Source organism: Megalobrama amblycephala, linkage group LG6 (assembly GCF_018812025.1).
Source record: "Megalobrama amblycephala isolate DHTTF-2021 linkage group LG6, ASM1881202v1, whole genome shotgun sequence".
NCBI lineage: Eukaryota > Metazoa > Chordata > Actinopteri > Cypriniformes > Xenocyprididae > Megalobrama > Megalobrama amblycephala.
This window is the reverse complement of record NC_063049.1, coordinates 8546808-8568942: the sequence shown is the minus strand read 5'-3', so window position 1 is coordinate 8568942 and position 22135 is coordinate 8546808. Positions and strand designations below refer to the sequence as shown.

The following is a 22135-nucleotide window of genomic DNA, read 5'->3' as shown; positions in this document are numbered from 1 at the left end:
AATTTTTATGAGGTGCATTTGATTATGTATTAATGTTCTCTTAATAAAACAGACTCTTGGCATTTCAAAGTGTCTTGACCTACATGTTTATCATCAAATAATAAAATAATAATAATAATAATATATTCCGATCTTTTTAGATAATAATGTTCGTCGAGAATTGAATAAGGTGGTAAATAAGCGGATGTTACTGTGTCACAATATAATCAAAATAATAGAAATGTATAGCTAATAGAATATAAACACAATGAAAATATAAACTATAGACTAATGCATTACATATTTCGTCTTAATTTGAGAAAATAATTTGTGTGAGGGAAAACTATGTGGTAATGTTAGCTGTTTGTCGACAAGTTGTCACTGAGAGCTCAGCCGTTACAATTTTGGTCAAAATTATAATCTGTGTTTCCATCTGTGGCCACACACTTGAACACATCTGAGCATGTGCCTGGAGGTATATGGCATTTGTGTGTGTGCACATTAGAGAGTAAGTGGTCGATGCTATGAAAATACAAAACATTAATATAGACGCCTGGAAGTATCGGCATTAAAAGAAGAACATCTGACCACTTTTAAACAAAATGTTGTTTATGAATGTATGGGATGGTGTGACGGACCAAATCATTTTCACCTATAAGCGTTCGTGTAAGATATACCAGTTATCGGAAACCTCTGCTTTTGGTGTACTTTTCTTTTGTAACTATATATATATTTTTTTTAGATTTGATTGTTTTTTTTTTAAGAATTATTTTGTGGGCATAGAGAAATTAGAGAAACTTTTTTTTTCTTTTTTTTTTTTTGTCAGTGACGTCCTTAAGCCACTTTTTTTTTTAGAATCAGAACATACCATTTAAATAGTTTTTGGTCTTTATATAACAATGGACTAAAACGCTAATAATTAACAGAACTGTAGGCTATAAGATAATCAAGAGTAATAGTAACCTATAAAAGTAAAAAAATATATGGCCATGCACGAAAAGTATGAAAATGTCAGTATACGATTCAACTAAATAAATGAACAAATACAAACTAATTTACAATTAGTGTAAATTAGCTACATGTACATGTAGTCCTACCTGTAAATTAGTTTGTGTTCATTTATCTTTGAGGAAAAAAATATTATTTATCGTTTATCGTTTGTAATTTATCTTTCCGGGTGTGTGTGTTTGTGAGGGGGAGGGGGAGTTATGGTCTTGATTAAACTGTGGTTTAGAAACGCTGTACCAAATATGACACCAAACACTTTTATGACATTATCAATTTATTATAGTCCACTGACCACATGCCACAAACATGCACTGATACAGACATATTTAAACATCTATTATACAGAAACCTTTATACGTAATTATTCCAGATAAATGTAAGTTTCCATTGGAGAAAGAATGGGAAATCTTCACTTTCGAATGTGCTTTCATGTCCAAAGTCATAATTTTTGGCGCCACTGTTTTTTGCTCTGTTCCCGCTAAAATGAAACCGCTTGGTACAGCCTGTTTCTATCATCTTCTTTTATAAATTAAGACCTTGCACCACTTTTATACCCTGTGAAACATATGAAATTACACAAGGCTTCACATTTCAAATGCGATCAAAGATGTAGCAACAAATGACAAGGATTTAGCAACGATCACAACATTGGAACGTGAAAGTAGCCAAAACAATGCACACTGCCCTCATGTCATCATTATACAGGAGAACACAGACTGACCGAAATGAGGGGGTAAGTCTTTGATCTGCTCTTGTTTGCATGCTCACGAAAAAGTGAGATTGGACGTAAGTTCACGGATACGATTTTCTCTGCTCATCTTCTTAAGTTTCATCCTGCGGTTTTGGAACCAGATTTTCACTTGTCTGTCAGTGAGGTTGACGCTTTTGCTTATCTCTAGACGGCGCTCCCGAGTCAGGTACATGTTGAATAAAAATTCTTTTTCTAATTCCAAGGTCTGGTGTTTTGTGTATGGACATCTTTTTTTCCTTCCACTCTTCGCGGTCAACCAGTTGCTCGTCGGTGTGTCGTTTTTGGATTCTGCAAAGCAAAAAGACAACAGCATCAGCCAAAAACAAACAGGGAAAATAGGACACGCTCTCTTTGTACATGAAAATAAAAAAAAAAACACTGCATATGTTTGCTAAAACGGCTGTCATAATTAAACCAATACACATAAAGATCATTAGAAGTAAGTCAAATACCTATGTCAATGTGGCCTCGTTTGGTCTATCAGCACACAAAGACTCCCACCTAACTTTACTAGTAGATATTCAAGTGTTGACTATATCTCTACAATGTGATTTTATTGGATTAATTGTAATGTTTTGTCCCTGTTGTTTACATTTAGTCAACACAGGACCTTGCATTTTTTTATAAGCTAAATTACCTCATGTTGTAACCAATGCACTTTTAAGTATTCAGTTTTCATATTTAACTTACTACTGCACCAGAAATATGATTCGACTATTGAACTGTACACAGTCAGCATCAAATGAATAGCAAAGAATGATTTTATACATGAAAAGAACTCAACTCATCAAAAGCAAATACATTTCACCAAGGCTGTTCTTATATTGCCCAAAGAAGAATGTCAAGTCACTTGCAACAAAAGGTATTTGATGTTAACGCGCCCTCGCAGCGCCGTTTCCTGTTAGGGCTTTTACTGCAACCTGAGAAAGACTCCCATTAAACATTACGACTTTCAGGTTGTTTGTGTTTTATATTGGGTTTTATGATGCTAGAGCGTTCGCATTACACCAAGACGCGATTAATCCGTTTATTGTACCCACCTTTGCCTTCTCTGTGTGGCAATTCAGGGCTGGAGACAGACGCCTCAGTTGAGCAATTCTTCTCCTCCAGCGTGCTGACTTTGGGCTCTGGACTCTGCGCCGGGGAAGAGCTCCTTGTGTCCCGATCGAGCGGAAGCTTCTTTTCCACCTCGACAAAGGGCGTTGACTGCGCCTTTGGAGTCACCCTGTTCAGCTGCATTAACGTGGTGTTTGGGCTCATCGTCTCGTTGTCATAGTCCGGGTTTTTCGCCGTCGCATAAGTTTGACTTAGTCTAAAATATCCAGGGACCGGAATCTCGGGACTATCAACGGAACATGATTCGGGGATCAGGTTGGAGTACGCGGGTATCTCAGACGAACTGACCTTTGCTCTCTTGTCGGAGTACATACAACAGTTAGTCTCTTCTTTTATGCTGTGTGAAAATGTGCAGGTGGACATCTGGTTGAGCGGTTGCTCTAATCGGCAGGACCTGCTTGGATCTGCCCAGTTATCAGTTTGAGGTATGTACGAGTGGACGTTCATGCCCATGTTTTGGTGGTTTACTTCCCCCCGTTTGCCAAGAGACGGCAGGAGTCCACAGGTTTGCATTCCATAGGTTCCCATTTCTGCAGTGGCTGGCATGTACATGTTACTGCTGGAATAAAAATCTGTTCTGCACGCCCCAATCAAGGAATCTACCAAAAACGTGTTTGCAGTTGGAGAGCTGTTAGGAAAGGACATTTTTTTTAGAGTTGTTGTTTGTTTGTTTTGTTTTTTTTTTGTTTTTTTTTTTTTAAGAAGCAGAGAAGTGTCCTCTGTAAGCTGACATATCTAGCAAAACAATCCCTGTATAACCCAGCGAGTCTCTCTGCAACCACATGACACTCTCACCAATGAAATTTGAAAATGGCCTTGAGACGCAGGCTCTTCCCCGTCACGTGGGCGCATTGACACATGATTTGAAGTTTCAGATGTGGTCAACAGCGACACCTAGAACAAGGACTTGAAATTGGTTTCAAGACTGTCTAAATAACGTTCTTAGACCCATTTCAAGATAACATAAAATTAAGACTTTGACTCATATATAGGCCTGCTGTTAAACAAAGAGCATGAAGGGAAATAAATTGTAGCATTTAGTCTATTTTGTGTACCTTTAAATTCCAATTCAAGGTCAAGATAGGAAATGTCTGAAGATACTGCAGAAGGAATTTCTTGTAGTTCACGAGGCTAAATTCAGAGGACTATGCAGAACAAAATGAGCCAGCGGATGTGGGCCTAAACACCGCTGACTGCATACTCGATTAAGGGTGAAAAACAAAATTGTGATTCATCCTTTCTATGTTTGTTTTTATCATCAACTGTTTTGATCGACACACATGATTTTGCCTGTTCTCTAGATATACATTTTTGTGGACGCAAAATAAATTCAAATGTTATTACTATGTAATAATTGATGTAATACCTTGTTTGTTGTTTGGTGTTATTTTCTAAATTAAATAAACCTTAATTAAAAACCTTGTAGGCCTACTTGTTAAATCAAAGCCAGTCTGTGTATTTTATCACGATATTATTTACATTATCATTATAAAGATGTGAGATATTCGTATTTTATCGAAAGATATATCGCAAGTCAACGGTTTAAAAGGCTTTTCTGTTTTATGTAATTAATGCAGTTCTTTCTTTCAGTTCTTTGTGGAGTTTTATGTTTATCAGTTCTTATGATAGTTGTCTTGTAAAAAAAAAAAAGGCCTACAGCGTTATAAACGCATTTACACATTGGCTTTTAAAAATACATGCATCTTCACTCAGCAATAACATGTTGGCCTATGCATCATTGTAAAATTATTGGGGGGAAAACATGTAGAGTATAAGATTCGCTATAACTAAATATGCAAGTACGTTTGTAGAATTTAACAGCATTTTTAAAGGATATTATATTATCTCAGCTTTAGAACCGGATACAATCAAAATACACACGAGGAATTAAATCTTCACATGCCGTTGAATTAATTATTGGAAATGTGCTTGTTATTATAGGTGTATATACACAAACCAATAATATTGGTATCTACATAAAATACTAAAATATCAAATTAGCTATAAGGAGTAATGAACTTGTTTATAGAAATCTTTATTTTAGGTAAACAAAATGGCGCACGGTTTCTTTACAAAATTCTGATAAAGCATAAAGACAAAAAAAAGGGACAAATGTACGTGCTAAATCAGTGGGTTTCCTACCAGGAAAATGCCTCTTCCAGATAAATAAAAAATAAAAAATAAATAAATCAGAACTAACATCAGAAAACATAAATAAACACAAATATCATATTAGGAAGTGTTTATGATCAGACGTCAAATTATTAAACTGTGATGTGCAAATGCATGTATCTGGGTTATAAAATTATATGCAAATGCATTTGCTCTATAATTACATCTCTAATTACAGAGATTGTGGTTATTTAATTTGTTGATTCACTTTTATGTGTAATAAATAAATTAAAACAATAAAATAAAAATAGATCTACGGTAAGAGGATGTAGATACGTGCACAGTTTAATACATTTCCTAAATAAGACTGCAGCTACTGTTATAATCCATGTATCATTGGAGATATTAGAAATATTTTTTATTCTACTTTTTATTATTATTATTATTATTATTATTAGTATTATTGTACACACAAGCCTATCGTCTTCCAGCGAACTGTTTAAGGTATACAATATATAATAAAGCTCAAATATGTTCAATTGCTTACAAAATCTGTCTGCATGGGTCGTAATACGATTGATAAATTAAGGACAACAACTAAAACGGCAAAAAATAATAATAACTACAATAATAATGATAATGGTGGTGGTGGCTCTGTTGATGTATGATCTCTTTATCGAGGGGGACGTTTCCGTCTGTAAAAAGCCCGCTGAGCTCTGAGTCTAGGTAGAAAATGTTTACTGAAATTGTCTCCCCAACTATGCAGAGAAAGATATCCTCCGTACGCGACTAAAATATATTTTCCGGGGTTTCAGGTTATTTAAAAATACAATGCAACAGAGTTAATCTTCTTAATCTAATTGAGAAGAGTGAACAGCTATAATAACATACCGCCATTAACCGTAAACGGGGTTGAAAACAATTAGATTAGATCTCCGCTCAAGATCATAGTCATTGTTTTTGAGGACAACTACACTTGGATTACATACAGCACCAGGTCCGATCACTGCTGTAAGTTCGCCCTCTCGTGGCTTCAAGCAGCATCAACAAAATGTAAACAAACAAAGGGTCTGTCTATATTAAGATTCCTTATTATTACTGGCAGTGTGTTGTAAAACACACAGCAATACTGTGGTAAATTGTAATTGTACAATAAACAAAAATACGGGATATACTGTACATAAGGCTGAAAGATTTAGGAAACAAAATGAGCTTGTAAGATTCTGCGTTTGCCTGCACTGCTAAAATCAGGTTTGCATTACCAGCATATTCTAAGTCCACAGAGGTAGCCGCTTCTTTATAGTATCTCTATTGATAAGATGACAATTAATTTCTGCACCAACATACTTTTGGAAGGTTTTTTGGTATAATTAAGCATAATCTTAAGAAGACAGTGCAGATTATAGGCCTATTACTGCATTGTTGTCCTTGTCTATATTCACTTTGTCGGAGAAAAACATTAAGGAGGATTTGATATGGTTGTATTATATGGTTTTATTTTACACAGCATTTCACCAGGCTAAACGGCGTCTATGTGGAGTTGCCTTTTTATTTTACCTAGCCCAGTACGAGGTAACAGTATGGAGGCCTTTGAAGGCAGATCAGTGTGTTTCCAGTGGGAGTGAGGGGATGCAGCCGCCATATTGGGACGTGCTGCACTGCGGCGGCTCTGAGAGGGCGTAGTTTTTCAAAGAGAACCGCAAAAAGGCACCTTTACCTATTCAAAAAGGTTAAGGGTAATGACCTTGACATTACAGAAGTTCAAATACAATATTTAATTCGACATTTTAAAGTTGTTGATCTAACTTTGTAAACCAGTGTGCTCAAGCCGGATACTGTAAGTGTTCACGTGCTACAGTTTACGTAAACAGCCAAATAAGCTTGTAGAAATGGGGTGATGTTCAATGCATAGCAATTCAATTCGAGGAATAAAGGCCTATTTTGTAACATAACACTTATTATTAGATTTTCACTTCTGTTCACATACTCAGTTCGCATCTTTCTAGACAGAAAAAAACAACAACATCTGCACCCTTTGTGTTTCAGGGCAAAGTCACAGTTGAAGTAGATAGAGGGTCCAATAGCCCCAATTTAATTTACTGCCCAGAGTTTATTGTACTGTCTAGACTGTTCAAGGTTTAGTAAATAGCCTTAGTGTAAAACAACATACAAGGAAAGGAATTAGTCAAAGACCTATAAAAGTTACCATTGGAAATGGTTCTCTCTCCATCTCACTTTCCTTCTTCCTCTGTGATAATCGAAAACAACATTTGTCTGAGAAAATAATTAGGCCTAAAATTTTGAAATACAACTCTGTGAAATAGTGTTATTTAATAAAAATAAATGAACGTGAAATAATAAATTCTGTTGCTCACTTATACGCGCTCTACCATACAGACAAGACGCGTCACAGCAATTAATAAAAATTTGCAAATAACTTGCTGTATTTTTATTTAATACATAGATACATTACATGCTTCAAACGAATAAATGCATACACAGTTCTACCTCAATGTAATTACGTATTGATTTGATGTAACCAAACGTATTTGTTGCTTACGCAAGTGTTGTATTGTTCAATGTATTTCGATGAACAATGCAATAAATAAATACAAATACAAAGCTACTGCATTTTAATGGCATTAACACAGAGTATGAAGAGATTGTCGAGGTACCCATGTTCCTGATAACTGATAATTTCCCTCATTGCGGATAGGCTACATTGTTGTAGATAATTTGTGCAGAATTTTAATTGCGGATAAAATTCATTTTTGATAGCAGGTATTTTGCATAGTAAAATACAGAGTTGACGTGAAAATAAGTCATGTGTCCCACGAATGGATGATGTCCCACAATCATGACATAATAGAATAGCCATCGTCTCCCGAAGCGGCCAGTATCATTACTTTCAGAACAATGGGTTTCCAGTGAAATACTGGAGACGATCTCGGTTCAACTTTTTCTCTTTCATCCTTCGGTTCTGGAACCAAATCTTCACTTGTCGATCTGTAAGACTGAGCATTCTTGACAACTGCAGACGTTTCTCTTTGTTTATGTACACATTGAAAAAGAATTCTCGTTCAAGTTCTCGGATCTGGTATTTCGAATATGGGCATCTCTTTTTTCTGGACTTTGCACCTACAAAAAAAAACAAAAAAAAAAACGCAACTTGATTATATCACAATGAATTAGAACTCTAACTCAGTTGCAATACAATTGCAGATGTTTCTGCAGATGGAATTAAAAGTTCGAGTCCATCCGACACTTTTAATTGTATAGTTAATCTACACTATACACATAGTACACAGGCAAAACACTCAGAGAAACGAAAGTATGTATACATAAGCAATTAAACGACACAAACACTGCTACATGAAATATACACATGCACGCAAACGGCCCACAAGTGCACGCACACACACTTCACGTCCAAACGCACGCACGCGCACGTGAGTAACCATGTAGGTGTATTTTCAATTCGATTTGTTTGGCTTTTAAGTTCAAATCTTTTGTAATAATGTTGCATTACATTAAAACAAGCAACAGGCTAAAGATTTCTAAAATAAGATAGGCTTTCTGTCTGAGAAAGTCTCTCGATTCGCATCGCGACGATCATTTCAGTCTTTACAACAGTTCATAATGTTTTGTGTGTGTGAGTGTGTGTGTGTATATATATATATATATATATATATATATATATATATATATATATATATACACACACACACACACATAGGCTATATATAATCCGACGAAAACGCCTTCCCCATAGTAAATATTTTTACGACTGCAAACAGAATCTTACAAGCTATATAAAAACTTTTGCATGCTTATAAAGGGGCGCATAAAAGCTAACCGACAAAGTAATAGGGTAGACTGAACCGCAGTTAAACGCGTGAACCTACTTGAGCCGTTGTTCTTCTCTTCATCGCAGGTTGATATTGAGGATTCCTCCTCCATGGTTTCTGTAGGGTCTTGTTTGGTCTGCTCCGCGCTATCTGAAGACACATTACATGCAGCATCTCCGGGGACACTTGTATCTGGCTTTTGTTCGGACTGCTCAGGGTTGGTCTTCTCGGAGTTAGCAGTCTCAAAAAACTGATCAAATCCTTGTGGAAGTACCCCATTTCGGCCGACGTTGGTGAAGAAATTGCACGAGGAGTTAGTACCACCGTGATGGCTATACACGGAATCGTTTTTAAAAATAATTTCCGCTCTGTTTGTTGACTGTAGGAGATCTCGGTGCATTATCTCCTCCGTTGAATAGTACGAAGCGTAATTGCCCCTGTAATGCCATTTGCTCGGATGATCCAGTCCATAGTCCCTGAAAGTCACTTCACGAACAGGTTGGACTTGCGCTATGTTCGAAGAATAGGGAAAATTTACTTGACACGACGTTGTTTGCGGTAAAAACGATGAGACTGACGAGAAATCTGGAACATAGTACGGTAAATACATATTAGATGCACAGTTGTTGCGATCATCGTAGTCGGTCATTGCTCGCTTTAGCCTTGGAGAGGAAAAACCGTCAGCTTGACTGTTAAACTTTGCCCATCTATTGCACCATATGCGTGTGGATAGGACTAGTGAGGAAGAAAAAATCGGAAACGTACGCTGACGTGCAATTCATCTTGATCGATTCTTGAGGTAATTGTGTCATGTGATCCGGTAAAAAAATTACCATATATCAATATCAGTCATTAAGTGAGCGACTCATAGGTAACCGCTTGAGGCAGGTCATTGGTTGCCTACATTTTTTGAAACTCCCATGTTGATTCCCCCTTGTGTATTACAAGGCATTAGTAAACAATCACAGAAATACAAAGTCAAACGTTGTTTAAAATAAAAGTTAAGTAAAGGAACTTCATCACAACGTTATTTCAAAAGTAACACATTAAGTTGTATTATTACTTAATTGTTTTTTTTTAAAAGTAGGTTTCCCAACCAGTTACTCTCACGGCCGAAAAAAAAAACTGACTATTGAAGCAAACTGCAATGTTTTTAGACTCTCTTTCTATATCCAGAAATTATTGAGATTTGCAAGACTTAAGATGAAAATGCACGATACATTTTTAAACACGTTTTATACGCATGTGTTTTATATATCAGGATTGTTGCATCTCTTTTCTAAACCTGTGCTATTTTCCTGAAATTATAGAACAAAATTATGTTATACCTTAGACTAGATACATGCCACAGAAAATAATGAAAAAGAGAAAGGAAAAAGGAAAATAAGTGGAGAAAAAAGATCTGGAAGATGACACCGAAACGTAAAGCAGTTCACCAAATATCTGTTGTGATGTCAGCGAAAACAGATTTTCTGTTTATTCTACACTGAAAGTACAAATTTAGTCACAATGTAAACATTGTACAAGAAGGCATTTCCAAAAACGACAAAGGGCAATGTATAAAAAGGGTAATAACATTTAGAACTGTACCTTTCTGTTTTAGCCTGAAGTAAAGATTTAGTCCAATTATGTATTCCAGTAGTAAAGCTTAAAGATTTAAATAAAATTCTTCGACATATAGTTACCGAAAGGAAGAGATGCACCGATTCACACTGCCAAGTACAAAACAACTGTTCTGGCTTTGAACGTCTGTAGTCTGAGACGATGCAGCCGGCAATCACCAATAACCGTCAGCCAAATCACTTTATTGCACAGACAAAAGGATGTGCTGTGGTGTAGTGTCCTGGGTGGAGGTAAAAAGTGACTGCCATATTCCCACCGAGAGATGAAATCTACAAATATACAGTTTTATTTTTCTCCAGATATCTACATTTCTCATAGATTCTATGAGAAACAAAACTGCGTTGTTAAGCTTATAAAAACAAATAAACAACCAGAGTTCTTAATTAATTTTTGCTCAGCCTGGTGTATTTTAAATCTGTTTTATTTTATTTTTTCAAAATCTGGTAACATGTTTGGTAGCATTTACGTTTTAAATCTGGTGACCATAATGTTATTTTTGGTTCATTTAAGCACAGCTTGTGGATTCAAAATGAGAAATTAAATGTGCGCGCTACCATTCCACAAGAAACATCTTATTTAATTTTCATAGATTTAAAATGTCATTTTCGCAAATAGAAAGTTAGCTATATCGCGAAGAGAGGGCTTTCTTAATCTTGTGCGATCCATGCTACTTGAGACCTTTTCATTTGTTGCTTCTTTGTTCTGTGTAGAACCAAAAGTATTAGAGCCCAACAAAATATGAATCTGTTTACCAGTCGATGTTCAAAGATTTTTTTTAACAACAAATAAAACAATCTTCGCAATAATATGAAGAAAACTTTGTTAAATGTATTAAGTGTTAGCGCATCAAAAAATTTATGCCACGCGTTTAGCCTTATACGAGAGCTACAAAATTGCTTCTTGCAAACTTTTTATTTGTATTTAAAATGTGCAAAGTATTCTTCGTGGAAAGAAAGTCAGTGCAAGAAAGCCACTAACTTGACCTTAACTTTGTATTGGCGCCCCCAGTTTCTCCAGAGGCCGCAGCACGTCTGGCAGAACGCTTAAGAAAATTACACTCCGCATGTTTCTTGTTTCTTCAGTCTTTTAACTGATCACCTTTAAAGGAATGATCAAGATACATAACTTAACCAAACTTACCTTTATATTATTGATTGATTGATTCAATCATTCATTCATTCATTGGTAGAAAATATTTATTTTAAATTAAAATAATGATAATACTTGATATAATGAAAATACTAATACACATTTGGTGGAAGTGTAAAGTGCTGTGGAACCATGCATTTAATCATGAGTTTAGTCTGCAGAGAGTAAAGAAAATGCTAGGTAAATATAGGCCTTATATAAATAAATATTTATTTATATGGTTTTATTTACTTTTTTGTCAAACTACTCTTAAATTATTAATCAAAATTTACATGTAGGCTTTTTCACACCTATAGTAGGCTATATTTGCATGTTTACCAATATTGGTAAACATGCAAATATAGCCTGCTATAGGTGTAGATAAATAGAACGTGTATATGGAAAACATATTGTGGTAGAATCTGTGCATTAAAAAGGTGGAATTACAAAGCCTATAATACATGGGATTATCAATATATCCTTGTGTCACAAGGGTTGTCATGCTGGTATTAAAATATTGGCAATTTTTTCGTATAGACGAGTTTTGAATATGCACATGCAACTAAACATTATCATTATACCTCTTTACCTGTTCCGTATACTCTCTTTTCAATTGATCCCAATGGATAATCAACAAGTTCATTTGTAGAAATACGAACATTTAGCCGCAATTTCCTTATTTCTTAAAGGAAACATAAAAAGAGCTAAATTAATATTTTACATTGTGTCAAGTCTACGCTAGGTTTCTGTAAACATACTGTTAAAATGAATGTTTCCCTTTTAATGCATAAACAGTTACAGCACTTAGTTTTCTATTCAAATTCCGAGTTTAATTCGATCATAAATAATTAAGAAAATATAAAATAATAGAGATTCACAGAAGAAAGATCGAACTTGAGCTTGGACTTTATTAGCGCATTTTAGAATCACCCACTGAATTAAAACAGACAAATATTGCACAAGAATGCAGAAGTTTAATATAATGCAGAATTTACAGAACACTTAATAAATATTACACATAACACTTTTGATTAAAAACGCAAAAAGAAAAAAAGTACGTTTTCAGATCGCAAGATACAAATTAGGTTCTCTCAAAATGATTACAACATCTGAAAATGTAATGACTCCCAGTTAGATGTTAGCTGCCCAGTGTAGTTTTAAATTATGCCAGAATGTATATCATGAATCCAATATACACGTGCCTACTCTAAATTTGCTGCTGTTCTAAACTACAAAGCATTATTCTTATAGCAAGCTAGCATTAAACTTTGGAATTCTCGTTTTTCCACCAAAAACATACACCAGACACATACATAATGCAGCGACACAATATGCCTAATAAATACCAATTACAAAATATTCAGCTTGCATATTAAATTACATTTCATGGGTGTTCGGGAGAAAGTTTCCAGATAGCTTAGTTTGGTGGACATTCAAAAAAAGTCTCTTGTATGAATGATGTCACCACCTGAAAACAAACCCTTAAATTGTTGAGAAAAAAAAACAAAAACAATCTTAGTAAATAGTGAAGGTATGGTCGCGCATCATAAGTCTTTTTTTCTTCATCCTGCGATTCTGAAACCAGATTTTCACTTGCTGATCACTCAGTTCCAATCTGTCCGAAAGCTCCTTTCGTTTCTGTCGGTTTATAAATTCATTTATCATAAATTCGTGCTCCAGTTCGGCTAACTGTGGCTTCGTGTAAGGTTTTCTCTTTTTTCTTGATCTCACCTGTGTGGGACACCACGGTAGTCCTGGGGAGGAGAAAAACAAAACAAAACAAAGAGTACTTTCATCAACATTTTGTCATGTCACTGAATCAATATCTGCATCTAAAGACGTTAAAGACAACGACAACAATGATGACCCATTTAAAATGCTATATCGTGGAGCATGTGGAATGAGACAGTGTCATTTAAAATATGTCTGAAAACAAACTAGTTCTGAAAAATTAAGAGTGGAAAATTCAAATGGCTGAAATGGCTTGTCTATAACTAAACAAAGCACACATCTCACACAATAAGTTTACATAGTAAAATCCACTTAAAATCAAGGTCAGAGAATGACATCTAGGCTGGGTCAAGGAAGAAGTTGCGTACCATCGGAGAAGGCTGACCTAACAGTCTGGGTGCTCAGTGATGGTTGGAATGGAGCGTTGGAGCTGACAGACGGCTTTGAACCATCGGTCACTGGCTGGTCAGTGGAGTTCAGTTCAATCTGTGCAACCCTGTTCTGCTGTCGCCTTTCCAAGTTTGAAACTTCGTTGCTGACAGAGCTCTGCTCTCCTGCGTAAGATGCATTAGGTCGACCTGGCTCCTCTGATTTGTGGCTGACATCTTGGAAGTAGTACCTCCCGGATTCCTCCAGTGAGCCCTTTTTGTGAGTGTTGAGGCTAGCGCTCACAGCGGCTGAATTGCTAAAAAACGGCTGAGAGTAGCCACTGTAGGCGCGGCTCTGGGCCGGAGTAGTGCACGAATTTGGAGAACTCCACGGGAGCGAGCACACCTCACTTCTACTGTAGGACATCTGTGGAAGCCCAGATAGATGGACCCCATTACCTCGCAGGTTTTGGAGGTACAGGGAGTCGGGAGAGTGGAAATTCAAAAGTGGAGAAACATAGCCAGAACTAAGAAGATTGTGCTCGCACATTTCTGACGAGCTCGCCCGAACGCTTCTTAAAACCGTTTTTAGTTACCCCTAAAGAATACAAGCAAGGTAATTGTTGATTTGTTAATGCACCATCACGTGATATGCAAAGTAATATGTTTAGCCACGCCCATGTGACAGTAGTGCTGCAAAGTCAGAAAGAAAAGCATATAAGATAACAAACAGCTTTTGCAGAAATCCCTTTGGCCTTCATTTAATTTCTTGTCTATTTATTTAACATGCATTTTGCTATAGGCTACAAAGGTAGTCTTTAATGCATGCTTCACTATTTTTTGTGAAATATGGCTATTTTAAAACCACATATATAAAGAATTGTGTTTGAAACTATTCATTAGTAACTTTAAATACATTATAAACCCAGTAAACTGTTCTGTTAAAGTAGAACTTCCTGTAAAGCTGCTTCTAAACAATGTGTTTTGAGAAAAGCGCTGTACAAATAAATATCCAATTGTTAACCGACCGCTATAATTTGTCTAAAAATGCGGTGGAATAACACACACACACACACACACACACACACACACACACACACACACACACATATTCATATATTTGTAATGAAAAAAAAAAATACATTACAAAGCTGCAATTATGATGAAATACACGGACTTTGAAAAGAGCTGCGTTTGTGTTTTCTTTTGTAAACACAATTGCCAAATTTTCTATATATTGTAATCATCATGATCACAACTTGTAATAACTGCTTTGATGAGATCATTGTTTCTGCCTCAAATAACACATGATGTTAGTTAACTGCATGATTTGTATCATCTCAGATCTGTACTTTTCTGACATATGGGCATTAATTTGACACAGTCCCATCTGATAACAGATTACTCTGAATTGTAGAAACATACATTTTCTGTAAAGCTGCTTTGAAACGACATGTATTGTGAAAAGCGCTATACAAATAAATGTGATTTAACCACGGAGATAAAGCCAAATAGGGCTTATAATGCATATAAAAAGTATAAAATTTTTAAAAGTATAAATTTGAAAGGCCATCTGTAAACGTTAAGCTCACATACACATTTGTTTGTGTAAACGAAAAAGGTTTTGATATTTTATGAGCAATGATTAAAATTTAAACCTTGATACATTATACAATTTAGCTACTAATTCAATTATTTTTTAATACTTCGTTATTGATTGTCTGATATCTAAATTCGCTTAAAAATATTTTTGGGAAAAAAATTTAAGTCTATTGTATATACATTGAGATGCCGAGCTATCGGTGCAAGAAATTAAACTTAGATGTCGTCGGATAATATTTGTTGCCGGTTTCTTAAATTGTAGGTCAGGGTATGCAAGTCACATTTTATCTTACCTTCAAAAGTTTGTCCAGATGATCCAAAACACGTTTTAAAGAAAGTGCACATATGCACGTACAGGGAAAATGACTATTGTAAAAAGGCAATTTCCGGAAAGAGTGGCAACAGTACAACCTCCCACTTTTTACGAGTCCAGTAAATTCATGAAAACCTTTTAAATGGGATTGCTTTAGACTGTTTCACATTCTGTTGCGTGTTGACAACACAAAACTCAAATCCTTTCCTTAAAAAACAACCCCAAAAAATGTTTAGCCTACATGAAAAGGATATGGTAGTCCATCAGTAGTTCAAGGTCAAAGTCCAGACGCAGATTTACCAAAAACAAGTCCAAGTGCATTTAATTAGAAAGCCACAGTCTAATAGTTGACTACGTCTAATTCATTTAAAATTTGTCCTAAATAACCAGGCAGATACTTGCGTCGTTTTTAACAGCTGAAATCAGCATGACAGATAACTATAAACATTTTCTTTAAAAGTTTAAACGCCGTCGTTGTTAAACCCATTGTACGAATTCGCCAACCAGTTCGGCAAAACATAAAACAGTTACCAATTGTCAGTAGTGTGTTGAGACTTCTCAGCCCACCGAGGGAAGTGTTTTCTGACCAGACGAAATGGTGAATGCCCCAATTGTGACAGATTACCTTATATTACATATTTAATCAGAACGCACAACGCCATCTTCTCTTTTAAATGGTCATAGCTGTTGAAATAATTCTCAAAATGCTATAGTTTTTCAATGCAAAGGTTAAATCTTGAATTATAAATGATATTATTGCAAGACACATGCTGACCGATAGATGGCGACGTAGCTTCATGAATTTGTGGTATTATTCATGAGACCTATCTTGCAGTCAAGGTTTAGTCTGACAATGTGTCTCAAGGTCACTGAGAAGACCCAGTTTCAAAAGAAGATTAAGATATTTTTAAAAATGAAATTATATTTAAAAGGCAACAAGTAAAGTTTGTGATTTGTATTTTCTGCTAACGGTCTCTTTTTTTTTTTTCTTTTTTTTTTGAAGAAGAAGAAGAAGAAGAAGAAGAAGAAGAAGAAGAAAAAACAACAAACAATAATTAATTTTCAATAAATCAATAAAATAACCATCTTATTTTGTGGGCTGTTCAATCAAAAAATTAACTGTGAATCTAAATATCATGCTTAATAATAGCCTATTTCACATTGTCCAAATTACACCAATTGCAAGTCTCAACAGTTGTGAAATTCATGCCATTAAGAATATCAATCCTCTACTGAGATTCATTAGTTATACTCAGGCCTATAAAAAAAACAATTATAGGTCTGTACTCCATTGAACACTAAATTCAAGCGCTTTTCGACAAATGCTTCATAAGTGTAGCTGAAGTAACTTTGCAATGACAATAAACAAAATAAAATACATGCCTTACGAAAATTAACCATGGTTTTGTCATAGTAAAACTATGTATTTTGGCATATTGATTACCATTTGTATAACCACAACAAAACCACAGTTGAACTATGGTTTTTGTAGCTCGTGGTTGTTATGGAAAGAACCATGTTTTTTTTTTTTTTTTTTTTTTTTTGGTTTTATTCAAACCATGGTTAATTTTCGTAAGGAATATCTCCCCTATTAATGCAAAAGCAAGAGGAAATATGAATTAATTATCGAAAGACTGCTGCTTTTGCTTTACTTAGTGCTACTGGAAAAACCTGGTCGTAGACTACTTAAAATTAACAATCTGTTCACGATATTATGATTCTATCTGCAGTATAGAACAATCTCTACTTTTAGAGGAATAAAGAGGACACCGACAAACAAATGATTTCCCCGTGAAATATTACACATGAAACTTTTGTTTTGTTTTTTTTCCCTCATAGTTTATTTACGTCAGTGATACATTCTAGATTTTCCCATAAAACTCTGGTAATATAAACAACTATGGTACACAATCTGCACTCAAAGAAAACGAATCTGAGAATATAAAGTTTTGAAAGCATGGAAAGATGTCTGGAATACAGCGTTTAGGCTACTACTGCTACATAATGACAAAAATGGTTTAACAATATTTAAATAATAATAAAAAAGAATCTGAAACTACTGAAATGAACTGACCATCTCAACACTCTTGCAGCAAACCTGGACATCCGAACTGCAAGTACATCTAAATATTTAAAGATATAAATAATAGCCCTTACTAAAGAGAATAAAGAGCTTATCTCTATGTAAATCAGCAATTTTATGAATTAATCTTTAACAGGTTTAAAATTCTTTTAGGTCCTCAGGTCTCTTCTTATCCTTGACTCGACGGTTTTGAAACCATATAGTTACTTGTCTTTCAGACAGGCTGGTAGAAGAAGCGATCCGCCGTCTCTTCTCCTTGGTAATGAACTTAGTGTTGGTGTATTCACGCTCGAGTTCTTCCAGCTGCAGTTTTGTGTAAGGAACCCGTTTCTTTCTCCCGCGCTGACAGATTGAAACCGCTGTTCCCTCTGAGGAAATAAAAATAATTTTATTCAAGCAATCTTCTGTTGCAAGACCTTTTCATTAACAATGATGTAACATCGCAATTTACCTTAACGTCGTTGCAACCTACGCTTGCGTAATCTCGTGCAATGTAAACACCAAAATGAGATTTGGAGTGCATGTGATACGCATTTAAGAGCGTCATGTAAATATATATTATATACATAAAAAATAAAAATAAAAAAATAAAAGAACGCCTTTGCTGCAAACGAAACATTTTAATTTCTGTCGTGATTCATTTCAGATTAGCATACTAAATCTGTTCTTATGGTTTTAAGGATTCGTTTATTTAATTATCTTGCTACTGACAAGATTTTGACATTTAATAGGGTGATGTCAAAAATGTTTAGCTTGTACCGTAAAAGATAAGGAGTAAGTTTTAAATCGAGGGTGTCCTCTGCCAATGAACACACGATGAGAAAATCTCTTGATCCTTCTATCAGAGAATTTTTGCGTGATTTGTGCCTCTTATGTGTCCAGAAAAAAAGCTCTTTATACTAAACTAATGAAGAGAGGCGAGGAGTGATTCACAGAGCAGAACTCAAGCCTACCTGCTAATGATGGTTTCCAGATATGCTGGCTCTGCGTCTGGTCTCTGGAGCAATAAAGTTGACTGCTGCAATTGTTTGACCAGTCCCATGGCTGGTGGTCTTCCATTGTCAAATAAGTCTCATGTCTGGGATATCCGGTCAATGCTCTATGAACTACAGGTAAATCAATAAAGGCAGGGGTTCTTGAGTATGAATAACCTTGGTAAAGAGCGACCTCCTTAAACCAGCTGGAGGCATCAGCATAATCCACGGGTTTACTGGCATACTGTCCACTCGCATTTTGTTTCACCACACTAGGCGGAAACACGGCGTTCTGTGGTACTTTGCAGCCATAACAACTGTTTCCGAAATTACATCCATAAGTGACTGAGGAACTTGTGCCAATATGTGCTGGAAAAGAAACGTAAGGATTCAGAGACTCGGAGTTTATAGAAGTCGGCCGTTCCGCTGAAGAGAACACGGGAGTTCCTGACGGAGACCGGCTTGAGTGCGCCCCGAAGGCAGACGGGTAAAAACTTCTGAACTCCTCATCTAATCCCCCTAGTACTTCCATATTTACTTGCAGACCGTGTAGGCTTTATGGTTTGTAATTTAACTCATCGTCTGTTATGTATTCAAACCCAAGGAAACTGTTAGCGGAGAACAATCTCCGTTGACACTTAAGCTTTTATGTTTATTTTCCGGACAAATTACATAGGTCAGATAACTAGTACCTGATTGGATAGTTGTCACCATGTGACATGCAAATAGTTAAGATGAACTTGGACTACACCACAATGTAGTTTACAGTTGTCTATGAGTAAGCCTGGTTTAAGGATTTAGATAACTTTTTAACTTTTTAATTTATAATTTGAGTTAGTACAAAGGCGGTGATTCAACAGAAACTCAAAATATTATGTTATCTGAACCTGATTAATTATTTAAGTTGATTTGACTTAAGAAAAAATGTTTTGATAACAAATCATGAAAATATTTTTTACAGTGATTTGCTGCTCAAGAAACATTTATTATTATCATCAATGTTGAAACAGTTGAGCTGCTTTATTTTTTATTTATTTATTTGTTTTTGTTTGTTTGTTTGGAAACCATAATACATTTTCTTTTGGTTTCTTTGATAGATAGAAAATTCAAAAGAACAGTGTTTATTTGGAGTAGACATTAAATGTCTTTACTTGATCAATTTAATGTTTCTTCGCTGAATAAGAGTATTTCTTAAAAAAAAAAAAAAAAAACTTACTGATCTTAGCGATACGCGTGATAGGCAATCTGCTGTAATATCTTTTAATCACTAGGTGGCTCTGTAGAAAAGAAGTAAGATGTGCCACTTTTATTTTTTACTGGTCCTTTTTAGGAGTAAACTGCCATGTCAAAGTCATTAAGGATATGTCAGTCATTTATATTTCAAAAAAAAAAAAAAAAAAAAATAGAAAAAGAGAGAGAGAGAGAGAGAAATGGGCAAAACACTGCAAATTATTAGCATTTTCATACCTGCAGGGTAAGGATAACTTTGTAACTTTGTGGAACACCCTTGAGTGTCAGTGAGGAAGACGTCGAGTGTGCTGTACAACACTGATTTCCATGCACGCCAACAAGTTTATTTCGTTTCCCAAACTGCAAAAGTATTACGTGTAAATGTAATTTTGTGGTTGCCCTGTACTTGAGCATTCAATTCCTAGAGAACACTCATAGACCTATTATTGCTTCTACGACTTACTTGAGCTTACCATTGCTTTTGGGATTTTGTGTGAGAGCCCCATTGTGAAACACCTGTGAGCCGCTCAAAAGCACAATTAGAGCCGGAAGGGAAACCAGACAACCTGCGGTTTTTTTCTGTAGTGCCCTCACAAGAAGCCTGTAGTTTGTTGACATACCACAGCAGTAAAGCTAGCTGTAAAAGAACGATGGAACATATCTTTCACAATGCGAAGTTACTCTGCGATGGCTGCGTTCAATTCAAATCGTGGGATATTCGGGTTACTTAAAATTTCTCACTCTAAATGCTGCTAAATGCTGACGCTTGAATGACGTTTTCACCCAAAAACAATACAAAATCCTGGTGTAGGCATAAAGAAATTATTGAAGCATTTTTACATTTCCTCTTTAATTCAGGGACAGTTCATCTCTAAAGTTGAACTATGCATAAAATCAGATCATATGACAGTGCTCTCAAGGCCTGTTGCCTGTCTTTATGGTGCACAGTCTACGCTGTTTACGTTTATTGTAGCTATGTGGGCAGTCAGTCAGGTTTTTTTTTTTTTTTTTTTTTTTTTTTTTGCTTGTTTTTTAATTTGCCCAAAATTTCATGTTAGATGAAGTACTTCGCACGGGCCATTTAAGACTGGCTAACTCGACGACAAATGCTAGATATATAGGCTATATGCTAAGGGGGGCTTAGCAGAGAAGTTAAATGGTTCCTTCACGTGCTCTCAGAATTATCGTAAATACGAGGTAAAAATGCACATGAACGCCCTCCCATTTTGAAACTTGACGGCAGCAAATCAGGCTTTAGACATATAATTTTCGCTGAACACCTCACCTTTACAGATCTTTGAATCAACGGTTTACTGAAACCTGGCGACAGTCCCACAGCAGAACAGATAAATAAAGGGTGGCTAAATGAAAACTGCTGTGTACTAAACAAACCGCTCACACCGAACGCGTACTTGTAGCCTACTTTTAAAAATGGGAATACAATGGAAAGGGTCTGGGTCTGGAGACGCGTTTTTAACTTTGAAAAAGCAGATGATACGCACAAAAACAACATTTTCTCTTTTTAATCACCACTAGGCTAGAAGAATATATATTAAAATAATGTATTTTAAACTATATTATTTGACATGAATCCAAACTAGATACTTAGCAAATTTCAAGTGGACGACAGTTACGTCTCTTCGTTATCTTCTGAGCTATTCAGAGTCTGAGATGAGTCCGCGTGTTTTTTGTTTGTTTGTTTGTTTGTTTGTTTTTTGTTGTTGTTTTTTTATTAAATAGCGCTCCATTATGATCGCTGTACAGCTTCCTAATGGAACCTTCACCAGGAGTTTGATTGACAGGCGATCTAAGCAATCATAACGCCGAATTCGCCATTTTGTCGGACAAAGTAGTCAGGAGAGTTAGCAGATTAAGGTAGGTAGACTTGAACTTGAACAATTGTATGTACTGACGTCTTTCCGCGATTGAAACAACATTCCTTATGATGTTCATTCATGTTTATTTGATGCTATAAATGAACTAGTTCCTAGATGAAAGGTTGAACTGAGGCGGTACAGCAATCTGTCACGACACATTAAAGGTGTATATGTAAGTTTTCGACTGTACTAAAGCATAAAAATACCATAATATATTTGCAGATATATATTAAACATGCTGAGTTCGCATACGCGTTTCTCTGAAAACCATTGCTACAGCCCCTTATTTTACTTTGAAATTTGCAAAGGTCTGTGTTGCCAATTTACCCGATAGTATTTTGCCACCCCGGGTTGCCAGTTGGCGGAAAACACATGCAGCGAATTGCAGCCAT

The 22135-nt window shown here is 35.6% G+C and overlaps 3 protein-coding genes across 7 annotated transcripts; all 3 read right to left on the bottom strand.

Moving 5' to 3' along the window:
• Positions 1-1156: 1156 nt before the first annotated feature.
• hoxd10a (homeobox D10a) lies at positions 1157-3939 on the bottom strand. The gene is made up of 2 exons (XM_048192831.1): positions 2779-3939; positions 1157-2026 (listed from the first exon to the last, which is right to left on the bottom strand). Exons 1-2 carry the CDS (start codon positions 3497-3499, stop codon positions 1752-1754), a joined length of 996 nt encoding a protein of 331 aa, XP_048048788.1. The 5' UTR covers positions 3500-3939; the 3' UTR covers positions 1157-1751.
• A 3443-nt stretch (positions 3940-7382) lies between these two features.
• On the bottom strand, positions 7383-10700 carry hoxd11a (homeobox D11a). The gene is made up of 2 exons (XM_048192828.1): positions 8872-10700; positions 7383-8104 (listed from the first exon to the last, which is right to left on the bottom strand). Exons 1-2 carry the CDS (start codon positions 9461-9463, stop codon positions 7875-7877), a joined length of 822 nt encoding a protein of 273 aa, XP_048048785.1. The 5' UTR covers positions 9464-10700; the 3' UTR covers positions 7383-7874.
• Positions 10701-12455: 1755 nt separating this feature from the next.
• Positions 12456-21130, bottom strand: LOC125269826 (homeobox protein Hox-D12a-like). Of its 5 annotated transcripts, XM_048192827.1 has the most exons (5): positions 20340-21130; positions 20104-20226; positions 19853-19913; positions 18616-18768; positions 17125-18030 (listed from the first exon to the last, which is right to left on the bottom strand). In XM_048192827.1, exons 1-5 carry the CDS (start codon positions 20370-20372, stop codon positions 17801-17803), a joined length of 600 nt encoding a protein of 199 aa, XP_048048784.1. In that variant the 5' UTR covers positions 20373-21130; the 3' UTR covers positions 17125-17800. The 5 variants fall into 5 exon arrangements, with proteins under 5 accessions (XP_048048782.1, XP_048048779.1, XP_048048784.1 ...); XM_048192825.1 differs by lacking the exons at positions 17125-18030; positions 18616-18768; positions 19853-19913; positions 20340-21130 and adding exons at positions 12456-13203; positions 13297-13319; positions 13665-14091 and having other exon boundaries at positions 20104-20333; XM_048192826.1 differs by lacking the exon at positions 20340-21130 and having other exon boundaries at positions 20104-20323.
• Positions 21131-22135: the final 1005 nt, after the last annotated feature.

Coding starts and splice junctions, on each gene's coding strand:
- hoxd10a (XM_048192831.1), bottom strand. CDS start 3,499: ATGTCCTTTCCTAACAGCTCTCCAACTGCAAACACGTTTTTGGTAGAT. Junction 2,027..2,778: donor GCCACACAGAGAAGGCAAAG/GTGGGTACAATA, acceptor TTTGCTTTGCAG/AATCCAAAAACGACACACCG.
- hoxd11a (XM_048192828.1), bottom strand. CDS start 9,463: ATGACCGACTACGATGATCGCAACAACTGTGCATCTAATATGTATTTA. Junction 8,105..8,871: donor AGAGAAGAACAACGGCTCAA/GTAGGTTCACGC, acceptor TTTTTTTTGTAG/GTGCAAAGTCCAGAAAAAAG.
- LOC125269826 (XM_048192822.1), bottom strand. CDS start 20,280: ATGCTCAAGTACAGGGCAACCACAAAATTACATTTACACGTAATACTT. Junction 14,092..20,103: donor AAGTTATCCTTACCCTGCAG/GTATGAAAATGC, acceptor GGGCTTCCACAG/ATGTCCTACAGTAGAAGTGA. Junction 13,320..13,664: donor TAGGTCAGCCTTCTCCGATG/GTACGCAACTTC, acceptor TCTCCTCCCCAG/GACTACCGTGGTGTCCCACA.